This window comes from Bubalus bubalis, chromosome 4 (assembly GCF_019923935.1).
Source record: "Bubalus bubalis isolate 160015118507 breed Murrah chromosome 4, NDDB_SH_1, whole genome shotgun sequence".
In the NCBI taxonomy this organism is placed as follows: domain Eukaryota; kingdom Metazoa; phylum Chordata; class Mammalia; order Artiodactyla; family Bovidae; genus Bubalus; species Bubalus bubalis.
This window is the reverse complement of record NC_059160.1, coordinates 79683327-79705781: the sequence shown is the minus strand read 5'-3', so window position 1 is coordinate 79705781 and position 22455 is coordinate 79683327. Positions and strand designations below refer to the sequence as shown.

The following is a 22455-nucleotide window of genomic DNA, read 5'->3' as shown; positions in this document are numbered from 1 at the left end:
AACATTTCCTTCCATGGCTTCTCCATTCTGGTGGCAAGGGAAGAATTAGGAGAAATAAATGACTTTGGAATAATTCCATATGATCCATCAGGTCTCTGTATTGAAACAGAAAATTCAGTTTTTAAATGCCTGTTTTAAAAAAGATATCTGAATAAAAAATTTAGCAAAATAAATACCTGCAAAATCCCATACATTCAGAATGAGGTCCTTCTTCCCTTTGCCTCTTATTTGGATGGGCCAGTCTTTCACATCGATGCCAACTGTGGCACCTTGCATCCCAAGATCTGATTTCTTGATTTTCATTAATTGCTGCAATAAGGTGGTCTTGCCACTCCCAGTATTTCCCACAATCATAAGTTTCATTCGGTTATAGGGCACAGCCTTTTTCAACCGCTGCTGAAGAAACCTGGTATTTGAAAAACAAAAATAAAATAATAAACTGCTTAACAGCATACTTAGGCTATAGGTGAATTCTTATGCACTGAATTATTTTAAATATCAAAATGTCATAATGTACAGTATGCAAAAGAGCACATAACTCATACGAATTTAATAATGCATGTGTCTTTCAATGCATTGTTAATACATCTACTTTGTTAGTGATGTTGGTTGGTCTAGCTGATAATGATTGGAAGCCTCATCAAATATAATGACACTAGAAAGAATCTAAGTATCAAAATGTTTATAATACTCATTAAAATTTTACATAAAACACATACACAATTTCTTTAAATATCACAAATAAAACTCTAAAAATTATGAAGCATAAAATTTTACAAAGCCCATAGGATAAAGAATCAAGGTAGATAAATGTTTAGTTTTTTTTGTTTGTTTGTTAACAAGTTTTATTTTTTCTTTTTTTTTTTTTTTGCTATTGTTTTTTTTTTTAATTTTAACTTTACAATATTGTATTGGTTTTGCCATGTATTAAAGAAGCTCCATAATGTTCTCCACAGTGGTTATACCAATTTGCATTCCCACTAACAGTGTAAGAGGGTTCCCTTTTATCCACACCCTCTCCAGCATTTATTCCTTATAGATTTTTTGATGATGGCCACTCTGGCTGATGCGAGGTGATACCTCATTGTAGTTTTGATTTGCATTCTCTAAGAATTAGTGATACTGAGCATCTTTTCATATGCCTTGTGGCCATCTGTATGTCTTCTTCGTAGAGATGTCTATTTAGGTCTTTCACCCATTTTTGATTGGACTGTTTGATTTTTTGATATTGAGCTCCATAGGCTGTTTGTATATTTTAAAGGTTAATCCTTTGTCTGTTGCTTCATTTGCAAATATTTTATCCCATCCTGAGGGTTGTCTTCTCATCTTGTTTATGGTTTCCTTTGCTGTGCAAAAAGCTTTTATGCTTAATTAGGTGCCAATTATTTGTTTTTATTTTCATTATTTTATGGGATAAGTCAAAAAAAGATCTTGCTGTGATTTATGTCAAAGAATATTTTTCCTACGTTTTCCTCTAAGGGTTTTACAGTTTATCTTTTTTTATGATATTAGGTAGAATTCTAATTTCATTCTTTTACATGTAACTGCCCAGATTCCCCAGCACCACTTACTGAAGAGGCTGTCTTTTCTCTATTGTACTCTTGCCTCCTTTGTTATAGATTGAAGGGAAGTTGCTCAGTCGTGTCCAACCCTTTGCAACCCCACAGACTATAACCTACCAGGCTCCTCTGTCCATGGGATTTTCCAGGCAATAGTACTGGATTGCCATTTCCTTCTCCAGGGGATCTTCCCAATCCAGGAATCGAACCCAGGTCTCCCTCTTTGTAGACAGACGCTTTACCGTCTGAGCCACCAGGGAAGTCTGTGGGTTTATCTCTGGGCTTTCTATCCTGTACTGCTGGTCTATATTTCTATTTTTTGTGCCAGTACTATACTATAGTGTTTTGATTACTATAGCTTTGTAGTATAGTTTAAAGACAGAGAACCTGATTCCTCCTGTCCCATTTATCTTTTTCAAGATCACTTTAGCTTTTCAGGGTCTTTTGTGTTTCCATACAAACTATAAAAATTTTTGTTCTAATTCTGTGAAGAATGCCACTGGTAATTTGATAGGAATTTCTCTGAATCTGCAGACTGCTTTGTGTAGTATATTAATTTTCTATCAATTCTATCAATTCTTTCTCTATCAATTCTTCCAATAGAAGAACATGGTATATTTTTCCATCAGTTTGTATCCTCTTTGATTTCTTTCATCAGTGCTTTTTAGTTTTCTGAGTATAGTTCTTTTGCTTCCTTAGGCAGATTTATTCCTAGGTAATTTATTCTTTTGTTGTGATGGTAAATGTGATTACTTTTTTAATTTCTCTTTTTACTCTTTTGTTGCTAGTGTACAGGAATGCAAGAGATTTCTGTGCATTAATTTTGTATCCTGAAACCTTACCAAATTCATTGATAACATCCCAGCAGTTTTCTGGTAGAATCTTTTGGATTCTCTGTATATAGTAACATGTCATCTGCAAACAGTTTTACTTCTTCCTTTTCAATTTATATTCCTTTTATTTCTTTTTCTTCTCTAATTGCCATGGTGAGGGCTTACAAATCTATGCTGAATAAGTGGTGAGACTGGACATCCTTGTCTTGTTTTTGATGTTAGGGGAAATGCTTTCAGTTTTTCACCACTGAGAATGATGCTTGCTGTTAGTCTGTCATATATGGCCTTTATTATGTTGAGTAAGTTCCCTTTATGCCCATTTTCTGAAGAAGGAAATGGCAACCCACTGCAGTATTCTTGCCTAGAGAATCCCAGGGACAGAGGAGCCTGGTGGGCTGCCATCCATGGGGTCGCACAGAGTCAGACACAACTGAAGCGACTTAGCAGCAGCAGCAGCAGCAGCAGCAGCACGACCATTTCTGGAGAGTTTTGATCATAAACAGGTGCTGAATTTTTTCAAAAGCTTTTTCTGTATCTATTGAGATGATCATATGATTTTTATTCTTTAATTTGTTAATATGGTATACCACATTGATTTATTTGCATGTATTAAAGAATCTTTGCATTCCTGTGATAAACTCCACTTGTTCATGGTATATGATCCTTTTAATTTGTTGCTGGATTCTGTTTGCTAGTATTTTGTTGAGGATTTTTGTGTCCATGTTCATCCGTGACATTGGTCTATAATTTTCTTTCTTTTTTTTTTTTGTAGGTCTCCCCTGGTAGCTCCGTCTGTAAAGACTCTGCCTGCAATACAAGAGACCCAGGTTTGATCCCTGACACAAGGAGATTCCCTGGAGAAGGAACGTTTTTTTGCAATATCTTTGTCTGCTTTAATTATCAGGGTGATGGTGGCCTTGAAGAACAAATTTGGGAGTGCTTCTCCTTTTCCAATATTTTGGAAAAGTTTTAAAAGGATAAGAGTTAGCTCTTCGTTAAGTGTTTGACAGAATTTGCCTGGAAAGTCATCTGGTGCTGGACTTTTGTGTGTTGGAAGATTTTTAATGACAGTTTTAATTTCATTACTTACGATTGGCCTTTTATATTTTCTAATGCCTCCTGGTTCAGCCTTGGACCAATCCCACTGCTGGGCATATACCCTGAGAAAATTATAACTCAAAAAGACACATGTATCCCAATGTTCATTGCAGCAGTATTTACAATAGCCAGGACATAGAAGCAGCCTAGATGTCTATCGACAGATGATAGGTAAAGATTGGTACATATATACAATGGAATGTTACTCATAAAAAGGAATGAGATTGAGTCAGCTGAAGTGATGTGGATGAACCTAGAGCTTGTCATAAAAAGTGAAGTAAGTCAGAAAGAGAAAAACAAATATCATATATTAATGCATACATAAGGAATCTAGAAAAATAGTACTGATGGACCTATTTGCAGGGCAAGAATAGAGACACAGACACAGAGAACAGACTTGTGGAAACAGGTAGGGAAGGAGAGGGAGGACGAATTGAGAGGCAGTATTAACATATATATATCACCGGGTTTACAACAGCGAGAAGCTGCCGTATAGCACAGGGAGCTCAGAGCACAACTCCGTGATCACCTAGATGGGTGGAATGGCAGGGGGAGGCTCCAGAGGGAGGGGATGTATGTATACATAGAGCTGCTTCACAGTGTTCTACAGTAGCAACTAACACAACATTGTAAAGCAATTATATTCCAGCAAAAAAAAATCAAAACCATCAAGATAGAGTATACAAGCATACTGTTATATTCATCCTTGATAGTGAGGTTCTATTTGGTACATGTATTCATACATGGTATACATAATGTATATATTCATATACATTGTACATGCATACATATAATGTACATGGAAAGGAAGAGCATATTGGTTAAACTACATTGATGCACATAAATGATTTTACTATTGGCAGATAATATGTTGCTATTCCTAACAATCTTAATGCAAAGTAATTGAAACTTACTAGAAGTGCTACCAGTGGCTAACAACACCATCTTTAAATTAACAGAACATGTAAATGTTCTTAAAAATAAAATGGATACAGAAAAATACATTTAACTATATTAAAATGCTGCCACAGTTCAAAATTAGAATAGTGAACTAAATCATAAGTGAATCTTAGGGAATATTAACTGATTTATTCTCACAATTAATAGGACTTTGAGGAACATTCTTGATAATCTGCATCACCAATAAACAAGAAAATCAAAGTTCCAAATATCTATTTATTAAGACTTCACTATTCTTTGTCATTCTTCAAAGAAGCAAGTGAGAACTACAATTTCTAAATTACTCCAGGTCTATGTTCTCTCTAAAAATGTTTAAAAGATTTAAAAATATTTAAGTTACATAGTAGCTTGATAGCATAATACTCTGAAAACTTCTTACAACTAAACATTTAGTAAGAACTGAACAAATTTTATATGAGCATCTTTTCCAGTTTCAGAAAGGAAAATCATGGGAAATACTTATGTAGGATGAGGGGGTAGTCATGTTATTTAGCATAGCTGCTCACAAACAGTTTGATCATAAAATAGACAGAAAGTCAAATGTAAATTATGAAAATTTAAGGAAGAGAATTGGGTAAATAGATAACTAGGTAATTAGGAACTACAAGTTCACTGATAATGCAACAATTATTAACTGTATGCCAGACTCTGTGTTTGGTGCCACGAATGAAACAGAGAGTAAACACAGCAGATATTATAAGCAAGTCAAGGATCCATTGAGAAGTAATAACTGAGTTGAAACCTATAAGATAAATACAGATAGGAGCAGTTTGTGGAAATAAAAACATGATTTTATGGGTAGGTAACAAGACTAACATGCTCAAATGGTAACAAAGAATAGAATAAAGTTCATTATTAACTTGAAGTTCATAAAGTATAAAATCAGAAACAAGCATACTTGAAAGTTTTGGTGGTTTCAAAAATGATAAGGTTGAGTAGGTTATCAGCTTCATAGGCAACACAGAAGTAATTTTATGTTCTTAAAGTAACTATAATGCTTTAAGATAGAATATACATACAATAAACACTTCCTACATGAAACCCAGATCGAGAAGCCATTATATTCTGCTCTATTTCTTCAGATTGATAATTGGTAATAAGAGAACAAAGATTAATAATTTCCTTTTAGAGTCCATTTCTACTGAAAAGCATAATGAGGAGAAGTAATTTTCTCAACCTTAACTTGGCCAGGAGGAAATAAAAAGCTCTGCAGTGGCACCAAATAAACCCATTCACTAAGTAAAAAGCAAATGACATGGAGTACATCATGCTAGATGGTCCTATACATTCTTTTTTATGAATTCTAACTGTATATCCACCAAAGTAACCAGAAAAGGACATCGGAAACAAATTCAGTTAAAAAAATAAAAATAAAATTATCTAACCTTATGATGTCTTTGGCTTTACATCCTACATGTTTAAAATCAAAATTAAGATGCAGTTCATCCAAAGGAAGATCCCATATTTTGCTTAATTTCCCCATTTCATTGGGAAAGGATCTCAGTTCCAAGTTGTAACTAACATCAAGAGATGTCAGATTTTCAAGACAGCCAATCTCAGGAGGAATCTTAATGAAATAAAAAAGAGCAAACGCTGTTGGTGGGAAGGAAAAAAAGTGTGCTACCAAAAAAACAAGATGCTACTAGAAAACAAGAGAGGCTCAGAGACTCTATGAGCAAACTGTACAGACTTCCAACAGAGTTCTAAAACTTTCCAAAGGTTTGTCATATTTTCCATCAAAAATGTTTGAAAACATAAAGGACTTACCCAAAACAATCTATGGCATTTGTTTATAATCTTTTAAAACCCATTCTCCCTTGGAAGCATATTTCATCGCTTCACAACATTGAAATAAAGAACTTTTTTTATATGTATCCAAATACAATCGTCGGTGGCTTCAGGCTATTCCCTATGACTATGTTCTTCAGCAAAACCAAAGATCTAATCATCACAAATTTACATATAACTTAACATTCTCAAAATACAACTAAATGTTTAAACCTTAGGTACATAATAATTGCAATATTCCAAATTTTTAAGTAATACTCATTATTTTTACAACAGCTAACAGTAATCTGATGCAAAAAAGCTAAGTACCAAAACTATGCAGAGTTATTCTGGAACCTCATGGTCTCAGACACTTTACACTATTTGGCTTTTACAGACAATAGGCTTGAAGCTGGCAAAAAATATGTTTTCTGGGATGAATGGACAGTCAATTTCAGATTTATAATAAAGACTGGTCCATTTGGGTGAGGGGATGGAGGAGTATGATGGAAGAATACAAAATTTAAGAATGTGAAAAAAAAAGTCAGCTGAAGAACAAAGGCTATACATGGCCTGGTGAAACTTGAGAAATGCAGCATGTCCGAGTCTGTTAACAGATCAGAGGTTTCATGGTAAATTGACACAATTAAAGCATTACATGTATTTGCAATTAAACATATATAAATATATAGATATTCAAAATAAAAGACAATACAAAAGGCAATCTTTAAGGAAATTAAACATGTTAGTATACACATTTACCTCAGGGTAGGATTAGATCTTACTCAAAAAGTAAGCAGTATCAAATAACAGATTTTGAAATGATCATCTATGATAACAGACATTACAAAAGCACATTTTTTCAAATTGGCAATAATTTTAAACAAATATTATCTCCTTACCTCTTTCAGTTTATTATGAGAAAGATGTAGTTTCTCTATTCTAGACCATGCACATGCTTTTTCACTCAAGTCCAAGATACTGATCTGATTATGACTAAACAAGAGTTCCCTTAAGTTCAAAGATCTCCAGTGCACAGGACCTGGTAGATATCGAATATCATTGCTGCTCATATCTAAGGACCGCAGGCTGAAACAATACAATGTCGAGAATAAAAATCAAGTGAGTATTTCCTAAATACATGAAATAACATCAAAATAACTTTCAGCAGAGTGAGAATAAGATATAATTTTAAAACTAATATTATTTAAGTCAGTCCTAATGAGGCGGATGAAACTGGAGCCTATTATACAGAGAGAAGCAAGTCAGAAAGAGAAACAATAACACTATATATTAACGCATATATATGGAATTTATAAAGACAGTAACAACAATCTTAAATACAAGGCAGCAAAAGAGACACAAATGTAAAGAACAGGCTTTTAACTCTCTGGGAGAAGGCAAGGGTGGTATGATTTGAGAGAACAGCACTGAAACATATGCATTACCATATGTAAAAAGATGACCAGTGCAAGTTCGAAGCATGAAGCAGGGCACTCAGAGCCAGTGCTCTGGGACAACCCAGAGGGATGGGGTGGGGAGGGAAGTGGGAGGCGGGTTCAGGATGGGGGGACACACGGGCACCCATGGCTGATTCATTTCAATGAATAGCTAAAACTATCACAAAATTGTAAGTAATCATGCTTCACTTAAAAGAAATTAATGAAAAGAAAGGAAAAATTTTAAAAAACTTATAGATGAGTACACAGGTGTGTTTTTTTTTTTTGTATATGTAAAGGTATATGTGGTAGGAAAAAAAAGGCATGTCTTAACAGGAACACTTAAATAAGGCCCAATAAAAACTAAATTGAAATCTAATTTCCCTACTTCAGAAATATAAAAATGTCAATCAGAATGAAAGATCGCATTTTGCAAACATTTACAATGCATGAGAAATCATAATTAAAAAATGCAAAAACAAATATTAAAATTCCTGCCTTCTATACAAGATTCACAAATATGTAGCTTCCATTTCTTTCTTCAATCTCATTCAAATCTGGATGGATTTTTCAGAGGTCAGGTCCTCAAGTTTATTAACCAGCGTGTCTCAGTGTGAAATATATCATAACACTGAGCATGATATCTTGTGTACAATAGGCCTTCAATGAAAATTTGTTGCTTTCATGCAGGAATAGCTACCCAAAAAGAAAATGAAGCGCTCAGTAATGTCTGACCCTTTGCGACCCCATGGACTATAGCCTACCAGCCTCCTCCATCCATAGGATTTTCCAGGCAAGGGTACTGGAGTGGGGGGCCATTTCCTTCTCCAGGGGATCTTCCCAAGCCAGGAATTGAATGCCCAGGTCTCCTGCATTGCAGGCAGACGCTTTACCGTCTGAGTCACCAGGGAAACAAAGTTTTTAAGAAACAGCAGGAAAACACATGTCACATATACGTTTACATGTGTAGAAAGACTAAAAATAGCAACTGTGGTATATTTGACTATGTAAAAGGTTGCCTGGACTTTTACTACTGTTACTGATTCTTTTCACCCAGCATATTTGACGCATGATAAATTAATTCTAAGATCTGCTAGACCAAGATTCAGATCTATAAAGCAACATTTTTGCTCTACTTTGTAAATGATATTAGATTTTGCTCTAGTTACTTTATAAAAACAGTTGAAAGCAATAAAATTAATTTGACTATATGAAAGGCAAGACACGTATGTGTGACCAACAATGCGACTGAGGCAAAATTGACCATCGTAAAGTTGTTCAAAGGCAATGCCTCTTGGCTTTAAGACTAAGCTTGGAGCCTAAAGGTGGCCAAGTACATGCTCGTTTGTGAAACGAGAACAAATTTAAAGAAACACATATAAACACTGGAAATGTACACCTGAAAATGGTGTCTGAAGGTACAGTGTAATTCAGTTCAGTTCAGTAGCTCAGTCGTTTTCGACTCTGTGACCCTGTGAATTGCAGCACGCCACGCCTCCCTGTCCATCACCAACTCCCGGAGTTCACTCAAACTCACATCCATCGAATCGGTGATGCCATCCAGCCATCTCATCCTCTGTCATCTCCTTCTCCTGCCCCAATCCCTCCCAGCATCAGGGTCTTTTCCAATGAGTCAACTCTTCGCATGAGGTGGCCAAAGTATTGGAGTTTCAGCTTTAGCATCAGTCCTTCCCATGAACACCCAGGACTAATTTCCTTTAGAATGGACTGCTTGGATCTCCTTGCTGTCCAAGGGACTCTCAAGAGTCTTCTCCAACACCACAGTTCAAAAGCATCAATTCTTTGGCACTCAGCTTTCTTTATAGTCCAACTCTCACATTCATACATGACCACTGGAAAAACCATAGCCTTGACTACATGGACCTTTGTTGGCAAAGTGATGTCTCTGCTTTTGAATATGCTATCTAGGTTGGTCATAACTTTCCTTCCAAGGAGTAAGCGTCTTTTAGTTTCATGGCTGCAGTCACCATCTGCAGTGATTTTGGAGCCCAGAAAAATAAAGTCTGGCACTGTTCCCACTGTTTCCCTATCTATTTCCCCTGAAGTGATGGGACCACATGCCATGATCTTCGTTTTCTGAATGTTGAGCTTTAAGCCAACTTTTTCACTCTCCACTTTCACTTTCATCATGAGGCTTTTTAGTTCCTCTTCATTTTCTGCCATAAAGGTGGTGTCATCTGCATATCTGAGGTTATTGATATTTCTCCCACAATGTTGATTCCAGCTTGTGCTTTTTCCAGCCCAGGGTTTCTCATGATGTATTCTGCATATAAGTTAACTAAGCAGGGTGACAATATACAGCCTTGAAGTACTCCTTTTCTATTTGGAACCAGTCTGTTGCTCCATGTCCAGTTCTAACTGTTGCTTCCTGATCTGCATACAGTTTTCTCAAGAGGAAGGTCAGGTGGTCTGGTATTCCCATCTCTTTCAGAATTTTCCACAGTTTATTGTGATCCACACAGTCAAAGGCTTTGGCATAGTCAATAAAGCAGAAATAGATGTTTTTCTGGAACTCTTGCTTTTTTGATGATCCAGTGGATGTTGGCAATTTGATCTCTGGTTCCTTTGCCTTTTCTAAAACCAGCTTGAACATCTGGAAGTTCACAGTTCGTATATTGCTGAAGCCTGGCTTAGAGAATTTTGAGCATTACTTTACTAGCATGTGAGATGAGTGCAATTCTGCGGTAGTTTGAGCATTCTTTGGCATTACCTTTCTTTGGAATTGGAATGAAAACTGACCTTTTCCAGTCCTGTGGCCACTGCTGAGTTTTCCAAATTTGCTGGCATATTGAGTGCAGCGCTTTCACAGCATCATCTTTCAGGATTTGAAATAGCTCAAGTGGAATTCCATCACCTCCACTAGCTTTGTTCGTAGTATTGCTTTCTATGGCCCACTTGACTTCACATTCCAGGATGTCTGGCTCTAGGTGAGTGATCACACCATCATGATTATCTTGGTTGTGAAGATCTTTTTTGTACAGTTCTTCTGTGTATTCTTGCCACCTTTTATTAATATCTTCTGCTTCTGTTAGGTCCATACCATTTCTGTCCTTTATCGAGCCCATCTTTGCATGAAATGTTCCCTTGGTATCTCTAATTTTCTTGAAGAGATCTCTAGTCTTTCCCATTCTGTTGGTTTCCTCTATTTCTTTGCATTGATCGCTGAGGAAGGCTTTCTTATCTCTCCTTGCTATTCTTTGGAACTCTGCATTCACATGGATATATCTTTCCTTGCCTCCTTTGCCTTTCACTTCTCTTCTTTTTACAGCTATTTGTAAGGCCTCCCCAGGCAGCCATTTTGCTTTTTGGCATTTCTTTTCCATGGGGATGGTCTTGATCCCTGTCTCCTGTACAATGTCACGAACCTCATTCCATAGTTCATCAGGCACACTATCTATCAGATCTAGGCCCTTAAATCTATTTCTCACTTCCACTGTATAATCATAAGGGATTTGATTTAGGTCATACCCGAATGCTCTAGTGGTTTTCCCTACTTTCTTCAATTTCAGTCTGAATTTGGCAATAAGGAGCTCATGATCTGAGCCACAGTCGGCTCCCGGTCTTGTTTTTGCTGACTGTATAGAGCTTCTTCATCTTTGGCTGCAAAGAATATAATCAATCTGATTTTGGTGTTGACCATCTGGTGATGTCCATGTGTAGAGTCTTCTCTTGTGTTGTTGGAAGAGGGTGTTTGCTATGACGAATGTGTTCTCTTGGCAAAACTCTATTAGCCTTCGCCCTGCTTCATTCTGTATTCCAAGGCCAAATCTGCCTGTTACCCCAGTTGTTTCTTGACTTCCTACTTTTGCATTCCAGTTCCATATAATGAAAAGGACATCTTTTTGGGGTATTAGTTCTAAAAGGTCTTGGAGGTCTTCATTGAACCTTTCAACTTCAGCTTCTTCAGCGTTACTGGTTGGGGCATGGACTTGGATTACTGTGATATTAAATGGTTTGCCTTGGAAACGCACAGAGGACTGAGTAAATTTCTAGCTCTCTAGGAAGAAACCTTCCTTATGACATTAATCTCCTAATCAATTTTTATAAATAAGTGGTCTCCAAACACATTTTCAGCAAAGCATTATGTTTAAAATATAAGACCATCTATATTCTACAGGTGCTTGTATGTCAGAATTAAGAATCTGAAATCAAACTACCAGTGTGGTGGTTTGAACTATGACTTTGGGCAAGTTACTTCCTCTCTTTAATGAAACGGTGTTCTCATTTTAAAGTAGAGATAATAATAGCAAGTACTGATATGTCATAGGATTATTAGGAAGATTAAAGATATGACACACTGTTACGCAGTTAGAACAGTGCTCCACACACTTTAATGCTAGTTTTAAATTGAGTACTATATATCTGTCTCACACCTTCCATTGCTAAATCACAACTAAGGATTATTGGCCTGTATCTGTATATATATATGCACGTGTACCTTTATGGATTTTGCTTATAATATATAACACTAGTAGAATAGTTATTTAAGATGACAACACCTTTGAAAGCCATTTAATATCTGAATTTGCAGTTAACAGGAAACTTTATTTTTAATGAAATTAACTAAAAATATTTCCAAATACCTGAAACTACAGAAATTTTCACCAAAAATGTCATTCAAACATAACTGAAATATAATTTCAAAGTTAACAGTGTCTTAGCAACATAACCCCCAAAGCAAGTGAAATTTTAAAAGTTAAAGTGACAGCCAGTCCAATCTCATTTGATTATAATAATGTAACCATTAATTACTCTTAAATTGTTTCTATGCAACAATACATTAAATTAAAAGTTTAAAAGTCCAAACAACAACTTAGGTCTTTTGTCTAATAAAAATCAAACATTCATAGATTTTTAAACATTAAGCTTAGTAGGTTTAGAAATCAATTACATTTATATGTCTAAGTTAAAACCAAGTTTCTGAAAGTTCTGTTTCAGCTCATGTGGTTTTTAAAATTAAAATAATAAACTTACTGTGGGAGATGTAAAATTGCTTCTGGGACACACGTGAATCTGTTTTGAGATAATTTTAGGCTTGTGATAGAAGAAGGCAAAAAAGGCATAGCAGCTAAGAGAAAATAAAGGTGAGTTAATGGACATTTTAATCACTTTAACTAGATTTCTACCAGATTCCACACTAAGACAGCTATCAGTGATCTGACATGTAATTTAATTTCCATTCTTACCCTGACAATAAAAAGTTCTACTTCTAAAATTAGTTAATACTACCACAAAATACTAAAATAATACACCATAATTATAAGAATCTTCTAACTTGAAAGCTCTACAAGTGTCTAAATATAAATTCTTCTAACGTCTGCACAAAGGAAAAACCTTTAGAATATTCATTTCCAAGTATGTGTGATATTATGTGATATATACTATGCGTGCGTGCAGCGTGCTAAGTAGCTTCCATCGTGTCCTCCTCTTTGCAATCCTATGGAGTGTAGTCGGCTAGGCTCCTGTGTCCTTGGAATTCTTCAGGCAAAAATAATGGAGTGGGTTGCCATGCCCTCCTCCAGGGAATCTTCCCAACCCAGAGATCAAACCCATGTCTCTTATGTCTCCTGCAATGGCAGGTGGGTTCTTTACCACTAGCAACACCTGGGAAGCCCTATATATATTATATGTTAATTCAAATTACTGAAGTAAGTTTAAAAAACCATTTTGGAATAATTTACTAATCCACAGCATGATATAAAAATTCTCTTTAACACCATCTTATAAAGAATATTCTATGAAATAATTATGAAAATGAAATTGAAAGTGAGAGTTGCTCAGTCGTGTCTGACTCTTTGTGACCCCCATGAAATGTAGCCTGCCAGGCTCCTCTGTCCATGGCATTTTCCAGGCAAGAATACTGGAATGGGTTGCCATTCCTTTCTCCAGCATATCTTCCTGACCCAGGAATCTAACCCAGGTCTCCTGCATTGCAGGTAGATTCTTTACCATCTGAGCCACCAGGAAAGTCCATTGAATAATTATGGATGTTACTTAATAAAAGCATTCTTTGATCATATGATCTTCAGAGAATGGGGAAACACTAGGCAAAATAAAGTGAAATATCTCAAAGCTGTCAACACCCAGGTCTCCCGCATTACAGGCAGACTATTGTCTGAGCCACCAGGGAAGTCACACCAAAGCTGTCAACATTTTAATGTATTTTATGAATTTCCAAAGGGAAATACAGTATTAAAACAAGGTACCTCCAAGGAATAAAATTCTATGGAACATAATTTTGAAAACTAAATAAATCACACTGCCTGTTTTGTCATCTGTAAAAGTGCACCTAAATCAGATGAAGTCTGAGATTGTTTAGCGATCTGAAAATCTGTGGTTCTGTGAAAGTGGTTTGAGAAATTATTTCTTAGCATTTTCAAGGTTAATAATATGGGTTATCCTTTATCAAGAAAATCTTCCAAGGGTCAAAATGTTCTAGGACATTACTAGAAGCTGTCTTCCTAAGAAGCAGAAACTTACATGCTATACCTTACCTATTTCCCAAAAGTATTTGTAGCAAAATAAATTAGTTTAATAGAAGTAATTCTCCACTTAGGAATTAAGAGTCTTTGGGTTCAGAGATTCTTAAGCTTTCTCATTCTATATGAGAAAGACTCATAAAATCAAAGAACTGAAACTTCATTTCACAGAGAAATTTTTAATGGTTAGGGTTCTACTGAGGTTATCACCTCCACAGGGTGTTTTTCCAAATAGAAGGCCATTTCTACAACTATTAAATTTGTGTCGTGCAAAGAAAGCAGATTCCTGAAACAACTAATAAATTAATTCTATGTTCCTGAACATTTCACACAAAAATCTCAGTACTTCAATTTCCTCAATTAGTCAAGCAGAGATCAATCTTGTCCCACCCTATAGGATTTTTGTGAGATTCAGCTGAGATGACATATTGACTATATGCTAGCTTCAGGGACCCTCAGATGCTCTTTTTTTCTAGATCTAATTAAATGCAACAAACACAGACACTTCCGTATCTCCACAATGTAGATCAGATCCCCTTGAGGTACCCTCATAGCATCTCGAAACTTATCATCATAGCACTTAGCACAATACACAATTACATTCATTTGTTCCATCATTACTTACTGTCTGTCTTCTGAACTTAACTACATGTTCCTTAAGGACAGAGTCTGAATTACTTTGCTCATTAGTGAGTGAATAATTCTATACCCAGTTTCAGGCTCATGGTAAGAACATGGTCAATATTCAAGAGGGTGAAAGGAAGGGAAAGAGAAGGAAAGTAATTTTACGTAAATTAATATGGATTTCATTGTTAGTAGTTTCTCGAAAATGTATAAAAATAAAATATTTTAAAGTAAGTAGTCAAACTATATTCTTGTATTTAATAGAATTAAAAATTATTTTACCAAGTCAGGTATAGAATAGGCATGTGGGTGGCAAGGTATGTATATGTATGGCCTCCATTAAGGAAGCTAAAATAGGGGGAAAGTTCCCATTTATTACCATAGAAGTATTTTGTTCCTCAGTATTAGAATTTGCAGACAGGCTAAAGTGAACATAAATCTCGGCTGTCTCACATGCTAAGAGAACATAGAGTATTCCAGGATTTTTAACAAAAGTGGCAATCATATAGTCCGTGATTATAATACTTTGAACAGAGCAAGAGCTCAATGAATATACATTAAGCTAACTAATTTGAAAACTTCTAAATGATTAATTTGATTCCTAAAAAATAATAATAGCACATATACTCCAGAAAACTGCTGAACAAATTTCAGTAGGAAATCCAGTATTTCTGCTTCAACCATCTCAGGCAGCCATATTGAAATTTTAGTATAACCACAGAACCACAGGTTAATGACTACTTGTACTCCAAGATACTGCAGTCTTGGGCTTCCCTGGTGGCTCAGTGGGACAGAATCTGCTTGCAGTGCAGGAGACCCGGGTTCAATCCCTAGGTTGGGAAGACCCCCCTGGGTTGAAGAGGGAATGTCAACCCACTCCAGTATTTTTGCCTAGAGAATCCCTTAGACAAAGGAGCCCGGCAGGCTATAGTCCATGTGGTCACAAAGAGTTGGACACAACTGACCGACTAACACTTTTCATAAGATATTGACATAAGGCTATTGACATAGCCTATGACAATAACAGCATGTTAAATAGCATAATATAATTTTTAATATTTTAGAATTTAAAAACTAGACTAATTTTTAGAGCAGCTTTAGGTTTACAGATGGAGAAGGAAATGGCAACCCACTCCAGTACTCTTGCCTGGAGAATCCCATGGACGGAGGAACCTGGTGGGCCACAGTCCATGGGGTCACAAAGAGTCAGACATGACTGAGCGAATCCTTAGGTTTACAGAAAAATTGAGAGGAAAATACAAAGTTCTCCCATATTCACCTTTTCCCCTCACCACCAGCAGCCCACACACATACATCTTTTCCCCATTATGAACACCTACAATAGAATGTGCTGTGCTTAGTTGCTCAGTCGTGTCCGAGTCTTTGCAACGCCATGGACTGTAGCCCACCAGATCCTCTGCCCATGGGGATTCTCCAGGCAGGAATACTACAGTGGGTTGCCATGCCCTCCTCCAGGGAATCTTCCCAACCCAGGGATTGAGCCCAGGTCTCCTGCATTGCAGGCAGATTCTTTACCATCTGAGCCACCAGGGAAGCCCTAGAGTAGAATAGTTTGGTGTGTTTGTTATAACTGATAGGCTGATATTATTAAGTAAAGTCTACAGTTTACAACAGAGTTCACTCTTCGTTTACAATAGAGTTTACTCTTTGACAGGGCTTCCCTGGTAGCTGAGCTGGTAAAGAATCTACCTGCAATGTAGGAGCTGCTGCTGCTAAGTCGCTTCAGTCGTGTCCGACTCTGTGCGACCCCACAGATGGCAGCCCACCAGGCTCCCCTGTCCCTGGGATTCTCCAGGCAAGAACACATTTCCTTCTCCAATGCATGAAAGTGAAAAGTGAAAGTGAAGTCGCTCAGTTGTGTCCGACTCTTAGCGACCCCATGGACTGCAGCCTACCAGGCTCCTCCATCCATGGGATTTGCCAGGCAAGGAGACTCCGGTTCAATTCCTGGGTCGGGAAGATTCCCCTGAAGAAGGGATAGCCCATCCACTCAAGTATTCTTGGGTTTCCCTGGTGGCTCAGATGATAAAGAATCTACCCACAAAGCAGGAGACCTGGGTTCAATCCCTGGGTTTGGAGGAGCCCCTGGAGAAGGGAACAGCTACACTCCAGTATTCTTGCCTGGAAAATTCTATGGACAGCCAACACTCTCTCCCTCACTCCAAGATCCTGGAAATTTCTGGTTGTTAGCTTTGCCTTTTCCAAAATGTGATACAGTTAAAATTATACAGTGTGTAATCTTTTCAGATTGGCTTCTTTAACTTAGCAATATGCATTTAAGTTCCCTCCACATTTCACAGCTTGACAGCTCATTTCTTTTTATCTCCAACCTGAAAACTTTATATTTAAAACTCTAGCATAATATTTAACTGAAACACCACCTTTAAATCCCCATCTAAAATGTTCATACAGGGCTCATGTGATTACATTTATTTGTTCCATTTGACCCATATAACACTCAAAATAACTGGAAAGAGAAGTCTCATAAAAATCACTTACCAAGAAAATTCATTTTGGCACTTAAAATCTCCATTTTAGGACAAGTCTCAAGGAAGTCCTCTGATAAAGATGAAATCTGGTTTTTACTAAGGTTTAAAATCTTCAGTTCCTTCAGGCTCAAAGGGGAACATATTTCTGATATTTTATTTCTAGTCATAAGAGACAAAGTGAGGATTAAAATTGCATAAACTCACAGGCTTTGAAGAAAAACAGTCAACCATCTTCAAAAATAGCATCAAAACACATTTATTAACTTTTAAATTAATTGTAAAAATTTAAGTCAACTGATAGAAGCTATATTATGAATTGTCTCAGTTGTTTATCACTTTACCATGTAAAATTACTATGGAAACAATGTCACTGTGTGTCAACCTTATGAAACTTCAGTGTGAGGCAACCCTTTTGTCTTCAATGAACTCCATGCTTACCCTTCTAAAATGAGCTGTTCCAATTTCTCTACCACATCACCAAGGTTCGCAGGAAGAGAAGATATCTGATTATACGACAAGTTAAACTGTTTCAAGGTCGGGCACTTCACAGCAGGGTCCAAAACTACCGAGGGTCCAATGTCATTTCGAGAGACATCAAGGTTAGCAATACAATTCATTTTCAACAAGTAAGTGGGAAATGATGTAAATTTATTACTATGCAGATCCAAATGTGTTAAACATTTCAGAGTCTGAAAAGACAACATTTTTAAATTTTTAAATGAACCATCTAAAAAACTTATATCTAGCTAATATTTCTGTCTTCCATACCTCTGGTAACTACAACCATTAAGACTTTTTCAAAAAATTGAAAATATAATCGACAAGATAACTTCAGTATACTCACTAGTCCTATCTGCTCTGCTATAAAATGGGTAAAGACAGGAAAAATATTAATAGGTCAACAGTCAAAAGCAGGCTCACAAAATAAGGTTTAGAGTTTAATTCAGCTTTTGTGGTAAATTATTCTTCCAATGAGTAAAATGGAAGAATAATAATAGGCTCCAACAAATACTTGAACAAATGACTTAATGAATAAGCAGTACAACATAATCCTGGGAATATATTTTTCTCTAGCTTTTACATATTGCTTAACATTTTAATATAAGTAAGATATAACCATAAAGTAGTCATGTATATAGTACATGTGTTATTTCACAAACCCCTCTTTCAAATGAAATATTTTGTTTTAAAAGTCTATTTTCTATTTTTAATATATTATATAGTTATTATATTACTAATAATTATATATTTGTTATATTTCTAGTGTCTATACTCTATCATTTATTATATCCTTATATATTAATTATATATTTAGGCATCATAAATATATTATAAATTATATATAAATCTTATAAATTTGTACTATAGACAATTATTTTACAAACTATGCATAATATATGAATTTTAAATATATAACAAGCAAGTTATATGTTATACACAATATATATTATATAACATATTTATAGTATATATAATGATATATATATTACATGCTGTATATACAATACTATCTTATAATTATAAAATGATAATATATAATATAAAACATGTTATTTTATATATATATAATTAATGACTATAAATATATATTTTATAATTTATACAATACATATAATCATAAATTATATAGCATATAATATATAATGTATGAAATGTTATATAAATATAAACATTATTTGAATATTATATATAAATGATATTTATAATTATATATTATCATATATATATTATATTTATGTGATACAAATATTATATGTTTATTTATATTATGGACTTCCTAGGTGGCACTAATGGTAAAGAACCTGCTGCCAATGTGGCAGACATAACAGACATGGGTTCAATCCCTGCATTAGGAAGATTCCCTGGAGGAGGGCATGGAACCCCCTCCAGTAATCTCACTTGGAGAATCCCAAGGACAGAAGAGGTCATAATATTATATGTAAGTATGTAATTATATACTTATAAGTATATAATTTATATACATAAATATATAAATTTATATTATAAAAATACATTTTAATATAAATAAGAGTTAACCATAGAGTAGTCATGTAATAATACATGTTTTATTTTATAACCTCCTCTTTCAAGTTAATTTCCCAGTTTGCTGTGATTCACAGTCAAAGGTTTTAGTGTAGCCAATGAAGCAGAAGTAGATGTTTTCCTGGAATTCTCTTGCTTTTCTATGATCCAACAGATGTTGGCAACTTGATCTCTGGTTCCTTTGCCTTTTCTAAATCCAGTTTGTACATCTGTAAGTTCTTGGTTCATATTCTGTTGAAGCCTAGCTTGGAGAATTTTGAGTATGACCTTGCTAGCATGTGCAATGAGTATAATTGTGTGGCAATTTGAACATTCTTTGATATTGTCCTGCTTTGGGATTGGAATGAAAACACCTTTTCCAGTCCTGTGGCCACTGCTGAGTTTTCCAAATTTGAGGGCATATTGAGTGCAGCACTTTAACAGCATCATCTTTTAGGATTTGAAATAGCTCAGCCGGAATTCTATCACCTCCAGTAGCTTTGTTTGTAGTGATTCTTCCTAAGGCCCATTTGACTTCACACTCCAGCATATTTGGCTCTAGGTAAATGATCACACCATCATGCTTGTCCAGGTCATTAAGATCTTTTTTGTATAGTTCTTCTGTGTATTCCTTAATATCTTCTGCTTCTGTTAGGTCCCTACCATTTCTGTCCTTTATTGAGCCCATCTTTGCATGATTGTTCCCTTGGTATCTCTAATTTTCTTGAAGAGATCTCTAGTCTTTCCCATTCTATTGTTTTCCTCTATTTCTTTGCATTGTTCATTGAGGAAGGCTTTCTTATCTCTCCTTGCTATTCTTTGGAACTCTGCATTCAGATGGGTATATCTTTTGTTTTCTCCTTTGCTTTTTGCTTCTCTTCTTTTCTCAGTTATTTTAAGGCCTCCTCAGACAACGCTTTTGCCTTTTTGCATTTCTTCTTGGGGATGGCTTTGGTTCGTACAATGTTATGAACCTCCATCAATATTTCTTCAGGCATTCTGTCTATCAGATCTAATCCCTTGAATCTGTCTGTCACTTCCACTGTATAATCGTAAGGAATTTGATTTAGGTCATACCTGAATGGCCTAGTGGTTTTCCCTACTTTCTTCAATTTAAGTTTGAATTCTGCAATATGGAGTTCATGATCTGAGCTACAGTCAGCTCCAGGTCTTGTTTTGCTGACTACAGAATCTTTGAATGTCCTAATGTATAATATAAATATTATTTATAATATATAAATGACATTTATAATTATTTATATGATATATTTATATATAAATATATAATGCCATGTTCTCTTCATATTTTCTTTGTTTTAGCTGGGCTAAACCCTAGATTCCTTTACTTACTCTTTAGAAAATATTTATTGACAGTCAGCCAAGTGACAGTCATTAGTTTCTTCACAAATTACTTTCACTAATCATCTATACAGCCTCTACTATACTTACTAGGCTCCAAGGGTAGACATGAACAGGCTGAAACATTTTCTGTTCTCAAGGAGTTTATAACTTAGTGAGGACAATATACTTTAGATTCAAATTTATAGTGTGAGCGTTGGAGGAAAAAGACTGGGTGCCACAGAAATCCAACCTAGCCTGGAGATTGGATCTAACATGGGCCCCTGTAACTTGGAAGATTTAGTCAGGTAAAAGGAGGATAGAGAGGGGCTATATTTTAGACATCGTGGTGGGGGTAGGGATCACCTTTCTTTCTTCTCTCTCTTCAGATACACAAACTTTAAGGGAAAGATATCACTTAAATATATTTAAAAATCATACAATTCTGCTTTTAAAGTGTCAAAATTATGGTAAATTTTATGTTAGAAAAAGGGAAAATGTATTTGCAACAAAATTAGTTTTTTTAAAACATATAATTCTTTAGCAAACTTTGCAGTTCAATCTAAGAATTCATTTAATAATTTAAAAGGCAGTATGATCATTTTAATTTGTAAGCATATCTTTGAATTCTAATCTATAGTACATAAAAATGATGAACAAAGTAGTCAGAGGACTACCCTATCAGCAGATTACTTTAAAATTTAATTGCTATAAAATAGGAGTTTTGAGCATAAAAATCAATTTTTAAGGAGCATATAATTTTAAGACTTGATTAATGCCTTGTGGGTAGTTTAGTTGAGCCTCTTTGTTTTGCAGACAAGAAAATGAGGGCCTAGAGCAGTCGAAGTGATATGTTCTTATTGTCATACAGTTGGTAGCTGACGAAAGTCAGGACCATCATACCAGATCTAATTGAATTTAAACAGTTTAAGTTGTCTTACTAGAATTAAATAATTGAAGGCATAATCAACATGCAACCTTGCCAGACTTTAATACATACCATGAATCATCAGGACAGAACCTAGAATTCCTTTTAAATCAGATTTCCATTTCCACTGTCTACCCCCAAAGATGCATCAGAAAGATCACATAAACTAAGATACTTGTGTGACAACCAGAACAATGGAGGAATTACCATTCAATGACACAAAAGTAGAACCTTCTTTTTAAAGATTTAAGCATACAACTTAGATACAAATGTAGATGCTCTTGAAATATCCTGAGAATTATAAGGATAAATTAAATTTACTTCACATAGTTGTTGTGGAAAACTTGTGAGCGCATTCTGGTGAAGCTCCAGCTTTTCAAGATGCTCCAAATGACCACTTATACAGGAGTTCTGGCTCAGGGCATCAACATCTTTTAGTTCATTTGCTGAAAGGTCTAATGATGTAATATATTCTCTCTCAGAAGGCAGGGAAGACATGCTCTCTGAATGCTTCATATGGGACTGGAATTTTGATGCTCCTTTTGTCAAAAACAAACAATGGAGATATAAACAAGTAATTTAACTTTACTCAGCAAATGCTTATTGATCATCTACCAGTGTCACTGGTTTTCTATTCCAGTGTCTTCAAGGCATTGGAATAGAAAACCAAACTATGAAACTTTTATTCCAATGTCAGACATGAAAGTAAATAATAAATATTAAATCAGGTAGTTTAAATAGTATAAAAAACAACAGACCTAGAGAAGAACATTAAGAGTGGCACTGGTGGAGGGTTTTATTTACATTTTAGGAAAACAGCAGGAAGGATAAAAAGTGTCTGACATAACATCATAAAAGCTTAAATTTTAAATTTATA

General features: G+C 35.4%; 1 protein-coding gene across 6 annotated transcripts in view; it reads right to left on the bottom strand.

Moving 5' to 3' along the window:
* Positions 1-22455, bottom strand: part of LRRK2 (leucine rich repeat kinase 2) — a 212162-nt gene that overhangs the window by 103602 nt on the left and 86105 nt on the right. For all 6 annotated transcript variants that reach the window (XM_025283992.3, XM_025283993.3, XM_025283994.3 and 3 more), the window contains 7 exons: positions 21900-22117; positions 17729-17979; positions 17301-17449; positions 12652-12745; positions 7120-7306; positions 5836-6017; positions 177-406 (listed from right to left, as the gene is read on the bottom strand). In XM_025283992.3, the coding sequence (XP_025139777.3) occupies positions 177-406; positions 5836-6017; positions 7120-7306; positions 12652-12745; positions 17301-17449; positions 17729-17979; positions 21900-22117 (1311 nt within the window). The remainder of the gene's footprint in view (positions 1-176; positions 407-5835; positions 6018-7119; positions 7307-12651; positions 12746-17300; positions 17450-17728; positions 17980-21899; positions 22118-22455) is intronic.